At 41.2% G+C, this 21490-nt stretch overlaps 1 protein-coding gene across 1 annotated transcript in view; it reads left to right on the plus strand.

The window, feature by feature from the left end:
- The window catches only part of LOC124265455 (protein inscuteable homolog), a 30593-nt gene extending 12001 nt beyond the window's left edge, over positions 1-18592 (plus strand). The window contains exons 9-14 of the mRNA XM_046700248.1: positions 380-505; positions 1133-1307; positions 3068-3252; positions 3857-4082; positions 9866-9942; positions 11247-18592. Coding sequence (XP_046556204.1) covers positions 380-505; positions 1133-1307; positions 3068-3252; positions 3857-4082; positions 9866-9942; positions 11247-11261 — 804 coding nt within the window. The 3' untranslated portion in view covers positions 11262-18592. The remainder of the gene's footprint in view (positions 1-379; positions 506-1132; positions 1308-3067; positions 3253-3856; positions 4083-9865; positions 9943-11246) is intronic.
- The last annotated feature ends 2898 nt before the right edge of the window (positions 18593-21490 follow it).

Below are 21490 nucleotides of genomic sequence, written 5' to 3' on the forward strand. Positions count from 1 at the left end.
TTGATCTTGTTGACTGCCACTTCTTTCAGCCCGTGGTATTGATTCAGTTATTTACATACAGCAGTGATGTAGTTGTGATATTACTTACTACAGCATTATAGAACATACACTTGCTCTCACTGGAGGTATGGCAATGGTGTTGTTCCCTCTGTGGTTAACAGGGAATGGTTCCTAGCTCATGTGTCAGATATGGAAGTCTATGCATTCAGGATACTTGCTTGATAAGTTGAAATAAGCACTGCGTAATCAAGGATGTTTTTCCATGTCTGGTGTCAAATTATAATTGGGGCATCCGTTTAGAAGTTTCAGTCCTTAGATTGAGCATTGACACTGTTTCCTCTTCGACTCATTCACTGACATATTGCAAATGTTATTCCAGGAAGGAGGTGTACGAGCATTACTGGACATTTGTCGGACTGATTCCCTGGAGTTTGCACATGCACAGGCTCTGCGTGCTCTTGCTACTGTCTGTTGTGTGCCGGAGAGTATCATGGAGCTTGAGAAGGTATTAAGGCTTTAAAATTTACAGTATTCGTTTTTAAGCAATGGTGTTTGGAAATGTTTTGCATGCAAGTCTCCTATGACATAACTCTGGAAGGCATGAACATCATTAAGCCATGAATCATGTTATGTTTCATGACAAGTGAAAAATCGAGTTAGATATTTTTAAAATTGAATTTATAATTCAAATTATCATTCACACCCCTTTTGGATTATTTAAATATTTAAGAAAATAAGATCTTTCCTTATCAGTCTGTGAGGTTAGCAATTTGTCTTAAGCCCTAGTGGGTGTACTTCTTCTGACACTGTTAACATGGTTGAATGGTGCCTGATAAAAATCCACATATAAACACTGCATAATGATTGCAGAAATGACTTCAGGATTGTAGGCTAATGTCAACTTCTTGTAAGTCTTCTTCTATGCCTCTTTGTTAGTTAATCAAAGTTTGCAAAAGGTTGTCTTGATGTAACCCTTATTGGGAGATCTTTATTGGGAGATATTTATTAGCACCGGAAAGAGCTAAGATTTCTTTTCAATGAGCCTGAGTAGGACCTTTACTCAAGAGAACAGAAACATTCCGCAACCTGCCAGAAACAGTTTCCTTGTTGACAGTGTTTTGTGTATGTACAGGAGAGTGGCCTCGAGCTGCTTAACGATGTCCTGTGTGATACGAAGACGTCTGAAGGTGTGCAGGGTGAGGCAGCGGGCGTGGTGGCTCAGATTACCTCCCCTAGTTTAGAACACAACCAGCATCTCAGTGGATTTGTGGACAACAATCTACAAGACTTGCTGAAGGCCCTGCTTGGTAAGGACATAAGTAACTCTTTTCCTCAAATCATTTTGGAAATTATTACATGTACATTATTTCATTCACACATCAATGAGGCCATGAACTTCAAAGAAGACTATTAACCATTATATTTATACAAAATAGAATAGTAACTAAGAAATAATAAAGATGCAAGACTCACATTTGTGTTCCTGTGTGCTACATTGAGATTAACAGGCAGAGGAGACCTCTTGACAGTATGGCGGCTGCTAACACACTGAAGCATGGGGTCCCAGTACCACATGTGTTTTTTAGGGTCACATGACAGGAAAGTGGTACAATGGGATATGAAACATAACAAATCTGCAAAAGTTTTATTAGAAAGCTGGGATTGAACCCTAGCTGGCTGGGTTACTAACAAGGGAGGTAATAGCTGATACTAGGATGAAGTAAGAGCTGCACTGTGCTACAGAGACAGTACGCATTAGGGAGACATTTATAATGCATGAAATATGCAAATGAAAATTATGTGAAAATATCTGCAGGAGGGATATGTGCACAGAAAAAATGAAACATGTATCCTGCATTAACAATCACCATGGTCAAAGGCGTATATTCACAGGATTGGTGTAATGGATAGAGTCTCTACCAAGAGAAAGGAAAGTGGATAATTCAGGTATAGACCAGGTCACACCAAAAGACGTTTAAAGACATTACATGCTGTTCCCTGCCCGGTGGTCAGCATCATGGCATAAGACTGGATGTCTTTGAGTCAGTACTAAGCAGGATATTACTGGGACTTGATATCTCACATTCTCTTCCCACAGAGGTTACTCAAATCATATCTTCCCATGTAACCTCTGTTCTAATACGGCCCTTTCATGGTGCGAGTGTTCAGGATTTGTGATTGGTTGCAATCAGATTTATTTATCAGCGACGTTGTTTCAAAAGTGATCATTCGCAAAGCCTCGGTAATTTCTGTATACTTGTAATGGCGGATCAATGGCGTCTCCATCGCCCTCGTTGACAGCAGACAAGCTAGCCATTAAATGTCTTGTGTGTCACATCAACATAAGTCATCGACACAGGAGGGATATTTGTGGCCCCACTTTTTTTGCTAGTTTCTGATTTCCAGTTAAACATGAAATACCGAATCTATCCTTCGCGTATTGATCAACTAACTCCATGGCGGCCGCCAGATCGGATCTAAGTCGATGTAACACATGTTCTGATTGAATAGAAAAAAGGGAGATAATTCGTGTTGGATATTTGTGGCCCCACTTTCTTTTGCTAGTTTCTGATTTTCAGTTAAACATGAAATACCGAATCTATCCTTCGCGTATTGATCAACTAACTCCATGGTGGCCGCCAGATCGGATCTAAGTCGATGTAACACGTGTTCTGATTGGATAGAAAAAAGGGAGATAATTTGTGTTGAAATATTTTGCCATCAGGGGATTTTACGAAAACCAGGAAATATGGTGGTATTAGAACAGAGGTTGCGTGGGAAGATATGACTTGAGTAACCTCTGTGGGAAGAGAATGGATATCTCATGATAGTACACTACAGACTGCCAGTAATACACACACACGTCCAGTTTCATTGATGCTTTCTGGTTTTCACAACACTTTGCTGACATGGCTGTGATTTACACAGCTGAGTTTAATCTAATCAGGGGAATGTTAATGACAAAAAAACATCAAACTACATGTATATAATAACACTGGCTGTATCTTGTCAGTTCTGAACACTTGTTTAACATTGACAGTCATGATACATGACATCTGGTTTCCAGTTCTGTGTCAGAAGACAAGTTCCCATGAGGTGTTCCTGCTGGCGACTGCCGCTGTGGCCTCTGTGGCCAACGTGACGTTCATTGACACCCTGGCATGTGAGATCCTCCATCAGAAGCAGGCTCCACGACATCTCATCCGACATTGTTCCATGTCCAAAGCTTCATCTCTGTTTGCCAAGGATCAGGTCTGGGCTGTTTACACTTATTTGTTTGAGTAGGGTCAGGTCCGGGATATTTAGTCTGGTCATTTATCACAGGGATGGGGTGGGCCTGAGGTTTTTGGTTTTAGGTCAAGCTGTATCATCATTTTCAATGCATATGAGGACATATGCTCGCGAAATTATTGTCGATAAAATTGTATTTTCTTCTGACCTCAATAAAATATTATCTGGTCTCAATTTTTTATACTTTCAGTAGTTATAATATTTTATCAGGCATTCAGACATTTTCATTGTGGACATTCACAGTATTTACCATGTTCAGTCAAGCAGTCAGATGATAATTTCAATGACAACATGAATCACAGAAGTCTTTCGTACATAATTGGTTTCAATCAATGTCGCTTGTTGTAAGAGGCGACTTATAGAATCAGGTGGTCAGGCTCACTGACTTTCGTTGACACATGTCATAGTATCCCAATTGCGTCGATCAATGCTCATGCTGTTGATCACTGGATTGTTTGGTCCAGACTGTGTACATTTGCACCTCCCTCTGCACCCCACTGTCTGTTGTGAAGTGTGTGTGTGAATGAAGTGTGTACATATGTTGTAATAATGGTTGTCTTTTCAGATTGCCACAGTGTTAGCCAACATGGCTGCTGTCAACACTTGTCAGTCCGGGATTGCAGAGAATTCGGGGATAGAACTGTTGGTTCAGTTTCTTCATGAACGACCGTCGTCATACAGGAACCCAGCGGAGATCGCTGCATGTGAGCGTGTACAGCAGAAAGCGGCCATTGCCCTGACAAGACTGTGTAGAGAGGAGAGATATGCTCGCAGTATTGTCAAGCTGAATGGTAGGTAGTGTGGACTGACTGACTAACTGAGTTTAGTTTTACGCGGCTTTTAGCAATATTCCAGCAATATCAAAGGCGGGGGACACCAGAAATGGGCTTAACACATTGTGCCCATGTGGGGAATCGAACCGGGTCTTCGGCGTGACGAGTCAACGCTTTAACCACTAGGCTACCCCACCGCCCCAGGTAGTGTGGATGGCTTGAAGCAGCTGGTGTACTGTATTTACAGTAATAAGAACCTTAGTTTACAATTCACAATTGGGGAGGTTTATGAAAATTGTACAGAATGAAATAATCTGTTTTAGTAGGGAAGAACAACAAATATAGATGAACAGAAAAGATAAAAGATTTAACAAGTATATAACTCTTTTGCACTATAAAAGATATCCACAAGAAAACATAGACCATCAGGAATAATTTTTAAACTTATCCTATCTCACGGTATGCACCTCTCTTCTTCTTCTACGACCATGTGTGGAAACGTGCTGTAGGCTAAGTTGAATCAAAACTTCCTGGCCTCGGATCACCTGACCTCTGCCCCCACTCCGATAGCAGTACCTGTCAATCATCTCAATAAGCGTGCAGATCGCTAAGATGATCACGTGACTATCTGTGCCTGTCATTCTCTTTCTTGTCGCTACGTCGTGTGGACGTGTGCTGAGTTTGACTGTGTTCAATATGGGTAAATCTCGTCGCAGTGCTTCTAATAAACGCAAACATTGCGACAAGTGTAATAGTAACTTTTCTGCTGCGGACCCACACGCATTGTGTGTGGATTGTTTGGGATGTATCTACTGTCATCAACTTGATGATGATGCTTTTTCGGAATATCGCTGGGTGGCTTCCTGACATTTGACTGACAGGCATCGCCGTAAACCCTCCTTCCTCATCTAAACGTTCGAACTCTGAACGTCGTTCGAAGACACCTGTTCGCCGGTCTAAGTCCCCGTCTCTGCATGAAGAATTTCTATATGATGCTTCTGATTCTTATCTGAGTGAGGATCTCCGGCGTTTATTCCGTCCGCAGCCGTCCAGTCCTATTGTTATTCAAGATCGTCGCCGCCTAGAGTTGTAGTTTTAACTACTTCTTCTGGCCAGTCTTATCCGTCTGCCCTGGTGTCGATTTCTCAGACCCCTGGTGATCCTACGCCGATTGTTTCCAGTGCGGCACTTGGATTGATGCCCAGCGCTTTCCAGCACGGTGGCGCTTTCCAGCAAGGTTAATGGGTCTGCGCTTTCTACCCATGCGCCGCTTGTCTCCAGTTCGGCGCTTTGTCCCGGTTCGGCGCTCTCATACCCTCCTGTGATGTCTACAAGTATGACGCTGAGTTCCAGTGTGGCACTTTCTACATCTGCCTCGTATGCCATCCAACCTGTCTATGGATCACTGCCTATTTCCAGTGCGCCGCTTACCTCCGAAGCGCCGCATGCTTTCAATGCGCCGCTTGCTCCCCATTGGGCGCTTACTGTCAGAGCGCTGCTTTCTTCCAATGCGCCGCTTAGATTGGCTTGCGATTTATGCCCTCAATGGGACCATCTTGGACGACCCTTACATTCTCTCCACTCTGTCCAAGGGGTTTCAATTTCCGGTCATCGGCAACCCTCCTCTCACATTATTTCCGGAGCACAGGACGTATCCCGCTTGTCAAACGACTGTGCTGCGATCCACCATAGCTACGCTTCTTCAGAAACTTGCGCTCGAATCCCTGGGCTCGACTCCAGCCGACTCAGGGTTTTACTCTCCAATCTTTCTGGTTCCGAAGAAGGATTCCGACAAATTGAGACTCATCTTCAACATGAAGGTCTTTAACGGGATGTTCCTACAACCACCGCCTCATTTCCGTATGGTGTCGGTGGCTCTACTCAAGACTATCATCAAACCGGGGGATTACATGGTCAGCCTAGACCTTCAGGATGCGTACCTTCACATCCCGATCTTCCCGGACCATCCCACGTTTCTTCGTTTCATCTTCGAGGGCACCCACTATCAGTGGCGGGTGCTCCCGTTTGGAATTTCTTCGGCTCCACGGGTATTTACATGAGTGACGAAGCCCATCACCAGCTTCCTCCATTACAAGGGGATACTGTTCGAAACTTACATTGATGACTGTATCCAGGCTCAGACCGACCATGCACTCCTCCTACGGCACATGGTGTTCACGATGCAGCTACTTCACAAGTTAGGCTGGCTTGTCAACATGGAGAAGTCGGAGCTAGTCCCTTCATGCCGCCTGCAGTTTATCGGGGCGGTGTTCGACACAGAGCTCAACAGACTGTTTGTGCCGAGGGACCATTTCTACAACATCCGGCAATTAGTTCCCCTTGCGTTGTCTCAACCCAGGACTCTTCGTCAGTGGCAGGAGCTCTGGGTCTCTTGACGTCGGCCCAGGCGTTGACCCTCAGGGATCAACTTCAGCTTCGACCGTTGCAGTTATTCCTGGCTCCACACATCAGGGTGGGCAACCTGCTTTCCCTGATCACGTTACCTCCGACGCTCCATCCCCATCTCCTCTGTTGGATGGAAGAGTTGAACGTCTGCGGCGAGAGTCTGCTTAAGGCTGTTCGTCCTGACTCATGCATCTCTACACGGGTGGGGGGCTTACCTTCTTGCTCAGTAAGTGACAGGGCGGTGGTCTCTCGCAGATCGCGCTTACCACATCAACATTCTAGAGCTCAGGGCAGTGATTCTTTCCATCACTCACTGGCAAGAGATTCTACGATCGACCTCTCTCATGGTCTGGTCGGACAATGCAGCAGTAGTGTGGCACATCAACCTGATGGGGTCTCCTCAACTCCTGCAGTGGACAGAATGGTTCTTCCAGTTGGTTGGCAATCTCGACATCGCCGTTCACGCCAACCATATTCCAGGAGTGAAGAACGTGATTGCGGATTCTCTGTCCCGGCCGCTTCGTCCCTCCCCGACAGAGTGGAAACTACATCCACAGGTGTTCCAGACCGTCTGCTATTTGCTGACGACTCCAACAGTGGATCTGTTAGCCACTCGTTTCAACCACCAGTTGCCTCTGTTCGTGTCTCCGATTCCGGACCTTCTGGCCTGGGGTCTCGACGCTCTAGCCATTCCTTGGGACGACCTAAATGCGTACGCCTTTCCACCAGTTGCCCTTCTTCCACGCATACTACTGAAACTGCGCACGACTCAGCAGATGATACTGCTTTTGGTCATGCCCTATTGGCCGGCCAGAGGGTGGTTTGTCGATCTACAAGACCTGGCCGATCCAGATCCTGTACCACTTCCCGAACGCATCGATCTTCTGGTGCATCCGCACTCCGATCAGCTGCATTGGTCTCCGCTCACACTCCATCTTCATGTCTGGCGCATCTCCATAAGTCGCTAACTGCAAAGGGATATTCTAAGCGTGTCGCTACTGCTGTCGCTACTGCCATCACTACAGCGCATCGCTCCTCCACTAGGTCACTCTATGATGACAAGTGGAAGAATTTTTAGGCGAACTGCTGGACGAGGGGTATAGCTTCCCCTACTACTGTTTTGCCGCAGTTGGTGGCAGAGTACCTCCAACATCTTCGAACCTCCAGGAAGCTTAAGTGTTCTACATTGTCTACCTACCTGGCTGCTCTTAACACCGTTATTTTGCTCCAGCCACAGGTGTGAAGGTGTCTACAGTTCCTGAGCTCCAGTCTGTCCTCAGATCTTATAGACATACTGACCAATCCCGGAAGTTCCGACCACCAGCTTGGGACCTTTCCGTTGTGCTTTATCATCTAATGTCAGCGGCTTACGAACCCTTTGGGGAAAAGACTTTGAGCAGGTCACTTTTAAGACCTTCTTTCTCTTACACTGCCCTTGACATCTCCCGGTTGCATTTTGAGAGGTCAAGACATGCTTGGTTTGCGGTGGGATTTCGTCACCAAGAACCAACTACCAGGACAGCCGGACCACATGTTCACGATTCCACCGCTGTACACTATTTTGGGTCCTGATGACACGGAAGATCTTTCCCTGTGCCCGGTTCGGGCATTGCGGATCTACTTGGCTGCTTCTAAGGACCGACGCAGTTTGCACAAGAGACTCTTCATCCCGTTGTCTGCTGCCTCCACTTTGGCGTTTTGGTTGAGATCCACTATCCTGTGTGCTATGCCTATGCCAACCTTCCTCCACCTTCGACAGTGAATCCTCATGAAACTCGGGCCTTAGCTTCCACCATGGCGCTTCATAGGAACTGTTCCCTCCAGGCAATCATAGAGGGATGTTTTTGGAAGTCGGATACCGTTTTCGCCTCACACTATCTTCGGGATCTCTCAGTCACGGACGTGGAGGGGCTGCACCAGTTCGGTCCTCTGGTCCTAGCTCAGCAGCTGTCATCGACCCGTTCTCACAGATGAAAAGCAGTCCTTCCGCGTGTCGGTTTTGCTTTCTGTACATTAATAAAAGATATCGATGTCATCTTTATCTTTGTACCTTTTTTATCTTAGGCTTAGACCACCTCACCTGGGGAACTAGGGCGTGGCTGCACTGTCATAGTTATGACTCTATAGACTGAGAGGCCAGTCTTGTGCTACATGCAGAGGTGGTTGACACTCCGCTTACTGACCTCTACTCTCTGAGCAATTGCGTCAGTGAAGTGTTGATTTCCGATTACCTGCGTGGTTTTTGGCGTTCCGCTCCTAAGTCCTTTTTTCCTTTGGTAAGTTAGGGGGATTGGTACTGAACGTTAAACCAGTTGAGCAACCGGGCTATTCCCTCTTTCACCGCCTTCCAGCGTGTGTCTGTGGGGGGTAGTTTCGAAGCAGGGACTGTCCAGATTAAGGTCTTCGACTTTAATTCACTGGGGTCACTTGATAAATCGCGAGGAGGCGGGGTCTACTTGCCAAACTCGTCCTTTTGCTTGTCAAAAGTTGCGGCTGAAAACCACATTAATTCGGGACCGCCCACTCCCTAGAGTTTTTGTGCTGTGTAAGCTAAGGGGTTATCAGAAGCAACCCATCACAAGTTCGGAGTTAGCATATCGGGAGTTGGTGCTTTCTCCTGGCCTCCTTGTGTTATGCGACCTCACGGTTGTAGAGTTGACACAGGGTTATCTGCGGCCCACCAGCCAACCGTGGGATAATGCATACCGTGAGATAGGATAAGTTTAAAAATTTGGAAATTTTACTATAAATTGTATATTTATATACTTATCCTCTCTCACGCGATGGATACCCACCCGACCTGCCCCACATCACAGATTACTGGACGCTCCAAGACGAGAATTACAGGCACAGATAGTCACGTGATCATCTGAGCGATCTGCAGCTTATTGAGATGATTGACAGGTACTGCTATCGGGCTGGGGGCAGAGGTCAGGTGGTCAGAGGTCAGGAAGTTTTGATTCAACTTAGCCTACAGCACGTTTCCACACATGGTCGTAGAAGAAGAAGAGAGGTGCATACCATGAGATAGGATAAGTATATAAATATACAATTTATAGTAAAATTTTCAATTTTCAGTCTCATTAGAGGGCACTTAAAAAGATTGTGTACAGACTGAAGCAAGGAAAAGTGGTAGAGAATCGTACCTATCAAATACTGCTCGTCCATGACAACTACTTGTTTACTTGTCCACCACAATTCCGTAGTCAGGAGCTAGTGGACTAGTATGTATTTTGATAGTTAAATGACCATGATATATTCAATTTGTTAAGCAGTCAAAGGAAGATTAAATCAAATTCACTCTGTCACCAAACAAGCAGGGATGAACGGTCTTTTTGGAAAAAGTTTGCATTTTGTTGATTTGCATGCATTAATCAACATGTCTTACATTCCAGGTGTCCCTCGACTAGTTGAGCTGTGTCGGTTTGTGAAGGAGAGAAACAACAGCGATGCGGTACTTGTGGCCTGCCTTGTAAGTAGATGATACTTACTGATTGATTCCATGTCCTACAGGGGGCGGTGGGGTAGCCTAGTGGTTAAAGCGTTGGCTCGTCACGCCGAAGACCCAGGTTCGATTCCCCACATGGGCACAAGTGTGAAGCCCATTTCTGGTGTCCCCCGCCGTGATATTGCTGGAATATTGCTAAAAGCGGCGTAAAATTAAACTCAGTCAGTCAGCCATGTCCTATAGCAGGGGAGAGACAATCTCTTCCAAAATGAATTTAACCATTATACCATAGGTTGGAGATCAGTTACACACCCATGGACTCCTTGCAGACTGTCATGACACACTAACATAATATTGGACAATTATTTGTAATTGTTTCAACAGTTCATAAGTAAGAGGAAAAAAACATCACCTCACTTTTGGTTTTAAAGTAAACCCTCACGGTGGGAATCATCCTCGATAATCTCCAGGGTATACGTTCCGATAAACCTCCACTATACCCTGGATGCATCTACGGCTCGGCCCGATAATTTTATTACCTGCCTTTGCTGGCTCTGCATTCTCACAGTAACCAGTCAAGTAAGCCGTTACAACCGAACTTGCCAGTGTCAACAAAGATAGCGGCCGTGAAGGTTTGCTCGCTGTGCGATTCAGATGTAGGGGGGAAATCATACAGTCAAATTGACAAGTCTGAAACCTTCAAAAAATACATGCAAGAACTCCTTCTACCTCTTTCAGAGTACCTGTGCAACAATTGTGTTGCCAAGTGTAATCGGTTAGATAAAACAAGCGAAAGTGAGTTATGATAGAAACCTTGTGAGTGGTACGCTCAACTTCCCAGCGTAGACACCTGATTGGATAAAAAGCCAGCCAAGGGAGGTAATAAAATTATGTGGCCGAGCTATAGATGCATCCAGGGTATAGTGGAGGTTTATCGGAGGTTTATCGAGGATGGGTGGGAATAGCCCTTGGACCTTTATCTATCAGGTTTACAACCAAAACCACAAAGGCATATTTTCTCCCATAATTAAAACAGGTCCCCCAGAATCTACATCGCCTGGCCAAGTTTTTATCGGCACCTTTGGGACCTGGAGGGAATAGTTCATCCATATCCATACCCTGAATCTTGATGGTTTCCTTGGGGATCTGGGTTAATATGACTTCAGTGTAATCTATATATGATTAAATGTGATTGGTTGGTCTGGCTTTGTTAATTTGACTTGAAAATGTTGACCCTGATGTTTCACCACACTCATGTTGTAGTCATGATAACGTCGGGATCAAGGGCGACAGTATATCACCTTGCACATGACTGATCTTCATTGCAGGCCTCACTGACGTAAGATCTGCACAACTGTTGAAGATCACAAGATGTCAGCTCAGGACTATCAGCAGCTCATCCAGCCCAGGCTCATGGACTCCTTCCTGATGTGTTCCCATAGCGACGAGAACTTTGTGTGAACTTGTCGCCAGTGGTCCACTGATCTCACTGATCCTGTCTGTAGCATCCTGCCGGAAGAACACGAGGATCACGATGAAGATGGTTGGTGGATGCTGCAGGAGACATGTTGAAGGAGCCTGGTGTATGTACATTGGCTGTTATTATTTGGAGCAGTTTGATATTGACTGTCATGGGGAGTTCTTATGAATTGAATGCTGACTTTGTTAAACTAGTTCTATTTATTTATTAACTTAACTCTTGTTGCTGCAACATTTCACTGAATACTAATGCTGCAGCTCTTCCATTCATCATGCCATGTTGTCCTGATGGTGCCAACACTGTGTATACTTCATGGACAACAGACATGACAGTGTGACCTCGGAGTTTACAGAATGTGTCAACAACATCCATGTAGGTTGTTATCACAGGACATTTGATAAACAATCTCCTGTGTCATGAACAGGAACCATGATCCATATCAGAGTTTCTCAGGCTAATTCACATTTGCAAGAGTGAGATTTCACTGAGTATCTAAAGAATGGAATAAGGTGTCACAGGGTTTGAATGGTACGATGAGTATCTGAAAATATAGATGAAAGTATTTTGAGAGTCTAAGGATATGGATGAAGGTCTCATGGAAGTCTTGTGGTAAATTATATACTGGTATCTTAAATACCCCAAGGGTGCACATGGAGGTTTTTTGAGAATCCATTGGTATGGGGGTTTCAGGAATAATTATGGTTTTGTGTGATGGTCATTAGATTGTCTGTGGTTATCCTAAGATAACTAAGGATACACAAGAAGGTTTCATGAGAATCCAGGGGTATGGTTTCACAAATAACTAAATGATGTTGATGGCAACCAACTAACTATGGAGGGAATGAGTGAAATATGCCAAGGTAAATGTATTTTGTTGCTCTGCAAGTATCTCAGTGGATGGACTGTGGGTGAAGACCATGCAGCTGATAAATATATATATATATATGATCTCATGATATGTGGTACCTTCCTGTTGAAACTGTGATGGAAACTACATTGATTTTATGATTGCCTGATGACACCCAGAATAGTTCACACATACGGTATTGTTATAATATCAGCAGCTGAGGTCCTGTTGGGTTATAAAACTGATATCTAGGCTCAGGCCATGACATTCCTGTTGAGTATTGTTGTTTCTGGATGAGATATTTTATGATTTTTATCACTATATTGCTCAAGATGCTTACTCAGGCTTCCAGGATGGCAACTTGCTTGTTGTTTTATGAGAATATTTCTCATCTTATAAGCACCTATTTGAAAATAGGTTGCCAATACCTAGGCTTCCAGAATGGCAACGTGCTTGTTGTTTTATGAGAATATTTCTCATCATTTTAAGAACCTATTCTCACATTGTCATCACATAGGCTTCCAGAATGGCAACGTGCTTGTTGTTTTATGAGAATATTTCTCATCATATTAAGCACCTATTCTCACATATTATCAGAACATTTCTCATCATATTAAGCACCAATTCTCACATAACCACGACACAGGCTTCCAGAATGGCAGTGTGCTGTGTTATTTTTGAGAATATTTCTGTCATATTAAGAACCTATACATGTATTTTGACTGTATTGCTGATTTTATTTGTTTCATCACACATAGAACTGTAGTTATAGTTAAACAAGGTACAAGGAACACATTGGTGGTTGTCATGGTGAATCATAAGTGAGAATTCTCATTACACATGTGCCATTTACAAACTGTGTTTCTATTATTCAGGTTGTAAATCCCTTTCTGGAAGTATTTTATTTTTAAAGTAAACTGGTGAATTTTTTTCATGAGTAAAAGAATGTTTTATATTTCCTTTTATCATGCTGTAGTATTTTAGGAATCATCATCATTGGTGTTCCTCTCAGTATTAATAGTTGTAGTGTTTTATTTAGTTTAACCCTGAGTGTCATGTTAGACATGCTTTTATCATCATGTGGTTACTATCAGAAGAAACATATGACGCTTGTTTTTTCTTGTTCCGTGATAGTCTAGAAAATAATCTTGTAACATGTGACATAAGTTAGGCCTTTAATTTCGCATATTGGTTTACAGATCCACCAAACCTAAAAAGGAAAAATTAAACAAAACAAAACCAGGATGGCAAGGGATTTTTGTACTCCTTACAGCAGAGATTACTTTGACAACTATCATGATAAAATTTCATGGAAATTCTTCTATCTGATGTCAGATGTATAATATTTATAAGGTGTCAAACATAGCATTCTTGTTTTTTATCACCTACCAATCTAATTCAGACTTGGATATGATTAAAAAAATGTTTTGTTGATATGATTAAAAAAACGTCTCTACAATTGACTTCATTCATGTTCTTAAGTTTGACTGACTTACAAGATTTTTCAAGATCAGTCCATCAGCTAAAAAGATAGCTGACCTTATGAAACACGCGAATGTGCAATGCTGAATTAGATAAAGGACAAGTAGGGTCTCTTTTACAGGGGTCGGTGGGGTAGCCAAGTGGTTAAAGTGTTCACTCATCACACTGAAGACCCGGGTTTGAGTCCCCACATGGGCACAATGTGTGAAGCCCATTTGTGGTGTCCCCGCTGTGATATTTCTAAAATATTGCTAAAAGCGGCATAAAACTAAACTAACTTCTTCACTGACTCATTCTGATTTTCCAGTATTTTGTATTATTATCCTGTTATATAATTCTTCAATGTTTGTAACCTAAAGCATGATAGATATGTGGGACAATGTCCTGAATACTAGGATGTCTCTAAAGTACACTGAATTATCAGACCTGCGTCATGTTCAGGCTCCACACTTTGTACATCTGTTTCAGTGGCAGGATAAAACTGATGTCTCATCACATAAATGTATAGACATTCCTACCAAAATCACAGAATTGCTTTATTAATTTTATAAAGTACGTATGCTGACTATGTAGAAATTTTCAGCAATTCTAAAGCCATCCTATGTCATTTTATTCTTTATTTCTCGTGATATGATAAAACAGTTTTCTAAATATATGGAACTAATTGTGTTATTATTTTAGGGCCACCAGTATTTTTATTGTCAAGTATTCAATTTCCCTCAGCTGTAAACAGTATTGTGTTAGTGTTGATGGGATGTCACCACCTGACATCGAGTGTACCTTTCCTTGCATAGAACTGTTCTTGCCATACTTGTAGTGAAAAGAAATACACAGTATCTATTGATTATCTCAGTCATGTAGAGATAGTTTCATAGCACACCTGAGTAGACAACTGTGTATTGAGAGTATTGTAAGAATTTAATACTGTTTTTTAAATTTATTGTAATTATATTCATAACCCATTTAATATTTTAACATTTGTTTTCCAAGTGTGTTGTATGTGTATGTTATTGTTAGTTTCCAATGAAATCCAACACAGTATTCTTCTGTTGGTTGCTGTAGGACAGAAATGTCCGAAAACTAAACTGTCCCAAAGTTTTCTTAGATGCAGAATTGGAAGGATCATTGTACTGAAATGTTTATTTATATTTGTTTGGAATATTTAGCAGAAAACCAAAGCAAAAAATCATTTAAGTGATTAGTGCTTTCTTTCAACAGAAGACTTTCAGGGTGAATCTAATCTTTACTGAGAACAATCTCCGACATAACAGAAAGTACGTTGCTTAACTTACAATTCTGTGCTTGCTTTCAAGCTTTAAAGCATAAAATACAACTTAAATTGAAGCGGTTTTAAAGCAATTGCCTATTGAAAGGTAAGCTGGGTCAAGCAGTAATGGAACTGATAACTTCTATGCCATTTGATTTAAAGTATATGTCCCGAGTCAGCGAAGAGGGAGATTTTAAGAAACAGATGCAAATACACATTATCTGAATATCAACAGAAAAAACCCCATTGTAGTCACCTTTAATCTACCTCAGGTCTTGAAATTAGACTCACATGACTGTAACCAGTTCTAACCTGAGGACACTTGTAATCAATGTAATCTAGATTCCAAGGTATCTGGACCAGTGAACGAGTGGAACTGACTACAAAGCCATATTTCATGACACATTCGACCTGTTAGTAGGAAGTATGTGTGATCGCTGATCACCTCGTGTGTTAGGATACTGGATAGATATTGTTGTGAATAAAATGCCAGTTAAGAAGTACTGATATACTGTGATATATAGTGAAATACTGTTAAATACTGGTCAGTGTTAAATCAAACTCACTCACTCATTATCAAATAGATAAGTATGTGTCATTGATAAAGGTCACTTGGATCTAATACGGGTCAGGTTTCAGGTTATCGTGGTCTTGTGCTGACCACATTGTCTAGTTTAAACAGTTAGATGGAAGCTTTGTCACTAAGCTTATTATCAGACCGGTTTATTGTTTGTGTGTCATCTACTTGTCTTGATGCTTGAGGCATGTATTTGGTATGTAATGTTGTACTCTGCGAGGGAAGGTGTTATACAATCTGTTGTATTATTCTGCAAGTTGGTTTATCACCTTTCCAGGTGACCTGATTTTTTTCAAAGATATGTGATCTATAAGGAGTGTAGAGGTATCTACTACTACTACTACTACTACTTCTGCTACTGCTGCTACTACTATCACTGCTACTACTACTACTACTACTACTACTACTACTACTACTACTACTACTACTACTTTTGTTTCTGCTACTGCTACTGCTACTGCTACTGCTATGCTACCACTACCACTACCACCACCACTACTACTACTACTACTACTTCCTCAGCTACATGAATGATATAAGATCACATTTTACTTCATAAGATCCAAACTTGTCTGACCATATACTTATGGCAAAAAGTAAGGGAACATTGAGGACATATAAACACAACACCATGTGAAGAATACTTCTTAACCCCAAGCTATTAACTGAGGTAGGTGTTAGTATAAAGTGTCACGACTGACGAAAGTGGCCCATCACCTAGAATGGAAGTTATCATTGCCATGACAAAGAAGTCCTTTCTTCTTAGCTGTTACCTTACACCATCAGTCCATATTGACTGACTGCTGTGTCTGCCTTGAAAGAAAACACAACTTAACCATGAAATCTACATGGTCTAGCTAGAGAGTTTTGTGAATAACACATGGTAACATATTCCTTTCCATGCATCTCTTGTCATTATCATTGTGATTATGTCTGTGAGGAGTTGGTGGTGGCTACAGTGGTCATGTGTCAGGCCAAGGGCTTGGGTTTGATCTCAAGACGGATGTAACGCTGGAAACTGCTTTCAGTAGCCTTACTCATTTTACTTATATTTGACCAAACGATTATTGGATCAGATTTTTCAATGTTTGCAATGTACAGGAATATTTGTTCTTCATAGTAGATGGATTTTGTTTATATGTCTTTTATTAGATTCTAAACACTGATGAAATTAATTTTTGTGTACCAGTACTTTCCAAAGAAAATTTATACTTAAATGCGGAAAATTGTAATTTATTTTCACATATTTAAATAATACATGATACATATCATACTTCCAGTTGTATTAACATATCCTAATTAGCAGCACAGTAGTTTATCAATTTGATCATATTTTGACTTGTTTGAATGGCATTTTAGAAGTTGAGACGTACAATATAGGACCAGTATTTTATGGATAACAACTTCTTTATTTCGTGAGTGCGGTGTTTCGATACAGATTCTTGATCATATTTTGGTCCAATGTGTGAAACCGAGCTCAGACTCTCAAGGTGACACGTGACAGGTTAACCACTATCTACTCAACCTTCTAGTCTCACAATCAATCTTTTGTGACAGATAGGGGTGATGTTTGCTTGCCAAGCTGATTGGTAAATATTATGATTCTCAGATTCCTTTCTGTATCTCATTTCACTACTTAATCTCTTCATCCCGCCCATGTCAGAGGTTACCACAGGATATAACTCAACTCTCCTCAAGGAACTGAGAACACAACTGATGTACTGACCAGGATTTTATCTCATACCCTTCAGCATGCCTACATCCATATTTGCTGATTCTGCTAGTATTATGATCTATTATCATTTTGATAAATTATTAGTTTATACTGTTTAACATATATATGAGTCATGTATATTTTTTCTACCATTTCATGTTTGTAGGAAAACAATTAGCCAGATTTATCAGTAAATTGTGAAGATGTAAATATTGCTCTAATAACAGACATACAGTACTAATATTTTCTTTCAAAATAACTTCTTCCATTTGTATTGGTATGTGTCCTTGTGTGTGTATCATATAAGTACCCAGTGTGTTAACCTTTTTCTATATCATATATTCTACTGTATCTTTCTCATGGTGTATTTTCAACATATTTTTGTCTTTTATATAAATGTAATTTATTATAATGGTAGTTTTACTGCTACTCCCAAGTGGTAAGTGTAATGCTTGGATCGACTGCCACTATTTTCTTGCCAGAAGGACATGTACAAGAAGTGTGCCATTTATTTTGTCTTCATCTAATGCTGAAAGATGAAGTCCGTGATTCAACATGTATTTCACTTGCTGTAGTATGCTGAAGTATTGCTGCAGTCAGTCATTTGTGCAATAACATTTTTATGAAATCTGGAGCAGGTCTTTTACACTGGTAGTATTTACTGCTGTTAAGGTCAATCAGATATATCCATTTTATCGATAATCAAAACATATGCTGCCTTTCTTGGAAAGTTCTGATGTCATTAAAACCATATAATCTGATAGGTCAAGCCACTGGAATATGGAGTTAAATTAGAAATATTACATTGAATATAGACATATCAGGGTATTTGTTATATAGAGAGATATGTTGGATGTATACAGGAGACAGTTTTATGATCTTAATCCAAACTTCATATTCCTGTGGCCTGTCATACTGAACTTTCTGTTATAGATTTACAGACTGTGTGTATAACCAGGAAATGAAATGCCATTCATTAATCATTTTCGTGAATAAGAACTCCAGTTTTTGTCCAAAGGAATTTACCTTTGTCAAAACATTCAGTACATCCTTTGAATTATCTTCTCATGTTGCATGTGTGAGGGTTGGAGCTGCTCAGGGTCAGGAATGGGGGACCTGATGGATCATTTGTGTGCACATCCCAGTTTCGGACAGAGACCTTCTTGTAATAATGGTTTTACACATCTTGAAATGTTTATTCGGATGATGTTTTTTGTGAAGGTAAGAGATGGGCTTTTTATCATGGACCAGATCATGGTTCCTTGATGATGATGATGATGATGATGATGATGATGATGATGATGATGTGTGAACTGTTATTTTATCTATTTTATATTTTATTATTATATGAAAATAAATGGTGATATGGTTAATGTATTTTCATTTTTGACTGATAATTTGGGATTTCCTCTTTGAAGACTATTTGTCAGTGACTGTTGCTATGATGCAGTAATGCTGAAAAACCGGGCATTGTGATGTCTGCCTGAGGTGGGGATGTTTGCAGTACCCCAGCTGGGACTGTATTAATTATTATAATGCTTTCACTCTTCTCCCTGGAAATAACACCACACAGTAAAGGTGACACCTTTCAATAATTATAACAAATATAGTGCACCCTGGTTATAATGCCACCCTGGATATGTTTTTGCCAAAACGGATTTCCTACCCTTTTAATACCCTGGTTATCATGCTAAACTGGATATAATGCCATTTGCCAATGGTTTTTGGAACAAAAGTCATTTCCCCCTGGTTATAATGCCAGTTATACTGGCTTCATTTGTATGCATACCCTGGATATAATGCCATATTTTCTCCTGGACAAACGGTGGCATTATAACCAGGGTATGCTGTATGTTGAAAGTAGATTTCATCTTACAGTTCTGACGTTATTAAAAGCGTGTGTTTATGATATATATATTCTTGCCAAAAGGTAAGTATATCCTGGTTTAACATTGGAACCCATCACAAATACATTCAAGTCATCTGTTATGTGAACCATAAAAATGGGAACATGGTACACATTGAAATAGATAACTACATCACTCGGTTTTCTTACTCAGGAATCAAAATTGAAAGTGTTTGCATGTTTACCATATTTTGTACAAGGCCTTGAACATTGCAACCTTGATCAAACAGCTTTTAAAGAACACCCTCAGACGCTCAGGGTCGTGAAGATGCAAGATAGAATCATGGGTGTTTCCAACCCGTGCTTGTCAAAGGAGCCGAATAGCGGGATCAAGTGGTCAATCTCGCTATCTTTGTTGATACATATCATCGTATCCCTCTTCTGTAGAGCGATGCTGATGATGTCAAGCAATGTGCTGTTTGGTCCGGACAACAAACAGACAAACGTATGGCCCCTTTAAAGTCTGAAATGAGCATGTTCGATTTACTAAAGAGTTGGGAAATTTAGACATTAGAGACGAATAATGCAGGACATATAGGGCATTGTGTGTCGATGTCCAAATTGAAACAATCAGATAACTTAGAAGTCTGTACGCACATGAAATGTATGTGAAACCTACAAATAACAAAGAAATGTCATACATTTAATAATTATATGATATAATTACAAGTAAAATGGGAGTAGAAGTTCAAGGGCAGTACGATTACAATGGCAGTATACAATATAATAGCAGTAGTAATAGCAAAAAGGTCAGTGATAATATTCTCCTAGCAGTAGCAGTGGCGGAACTTCCAAAACAGGCGTAGGCTGGCTATCCACGGGAACATAGCGATCTCCACAGGCTGTTGGTGTTGATGTCATGTTAGATGAGCGATCAAAGTGCTTCCTCTGTATATAGTTTATTTCTCTCCTAGAACATTCCATAACATGCAGGAGTGACCTCTGCTGGACAGGTCTAAGCTGTTCTAAAAAATTCTAGCTTACACTTGACTCCGGGTTTCAGTATAGTAACAAGCACACCACTGACGTTTTACAGAAACATCGAAATACAATTACAACATTCTTGTACAATTAATGACATCGTCACATAACAATGGAATGTTGACCTGTCTTGGTCTTTTCTAGTCACACTAAAGTTGTATGCATAGATCTAAACGGTATGGATCTAGATCCTCTCATTACATCCTGTTGTTCTATAGAGAGACATTCTCCTTTTTTCAGGCGACGAGTTACCTTGCCTTTGCATGTGTTTGTATCATGTGCCGCTATTCTTGCTCACTTTTTCGCGAATACCTTGTATTATCACTATTAGGTAGAGATTAATTTACACATGCTCTTGATATAGTTGTAATCAAACAATGGAGATTTCACTTGAAATTTGAAACGGTTTTGTGGCTTTTATATATTTGAATATTGCAGGTTGTTGCATGAAACCATTAGGAACTAAACCGCATGATTAGTGCGTAAGCATCAGTAGGCACTGGGTGTTTTCGACACGACTGTATAAAGAGGCATGTACTTGGTATGCCATGGACAGTTGTCTTGTCACCGACGTGACCTGTCCTTGCACGATGTTTTCTAACATGGGCTTGAGTGTATTTAATGTGTAGGCATAATGCGCCCGCACCCTTCACACACATGCATATACACTACTGTTCAAAATAAACTATACCCACACCACTGCGCCTCCGTAAGGTTTGTTTGACAAGTAATGTAACTAGTTCTAGGGAAAACATACATTTAATCCAATAATCCAAGCGTACAGAGCTTATATTAGATATCTGTGGCAATATTCACCTGTTGTCGTGGTCATATATGAACGTGAAACACACTGGCATATTGATCCGTAGCAGATCCAGAATCCACATCCACGTCCATATAACATTAAATTACCGCCTTCGTGAATATGCATACCGTGTGTGATGTTCCACAACAACGGTTCATTCAGAAAACACTGTGTAATATACGAATAATGAGTGACCCGCTTTTACAATAAATATTTAGATAACAAAACTCAAGCGAATTCATAGATGAAAGTTCAAAATGGTTAGCGCAAGAAATCCACCCTCAGAATCGTTCAGACCGTTCAGATGCTGACAAACGAGACCGTTCAGATGTTGACAAACAGCATGTCCTAAAAGTGTGTTAGTAAGAAAGGTCTGATTTGATCTGCATTCGAGAGAGCTTCAGTTCGCATTGGTCCCGCTTCTTGTAGCGTGTGTGTGAATAAAAGAGACTGGTACTTACCGCTCCGACAGATAAGGTGACCCAACTCACGGGGATCGGAGAACTATACTAC

This window comes from Haliotis rubra, unplaced genomic scaffold (assembly GCF_003918875.1).
Source record: "Haliotis rubra isolate DU_JTF1 unplaced genomic scaffold, ASM391887v1 Scf98, whole genome shotgun sequence".
Taxonomy (NCBI): domain Eukaryota; kingdom Metazoa; phylum Mollusca; class Gastropoda; order Lepetellida; family Haliotidae; genus Haliotis; species Haliotis rubra.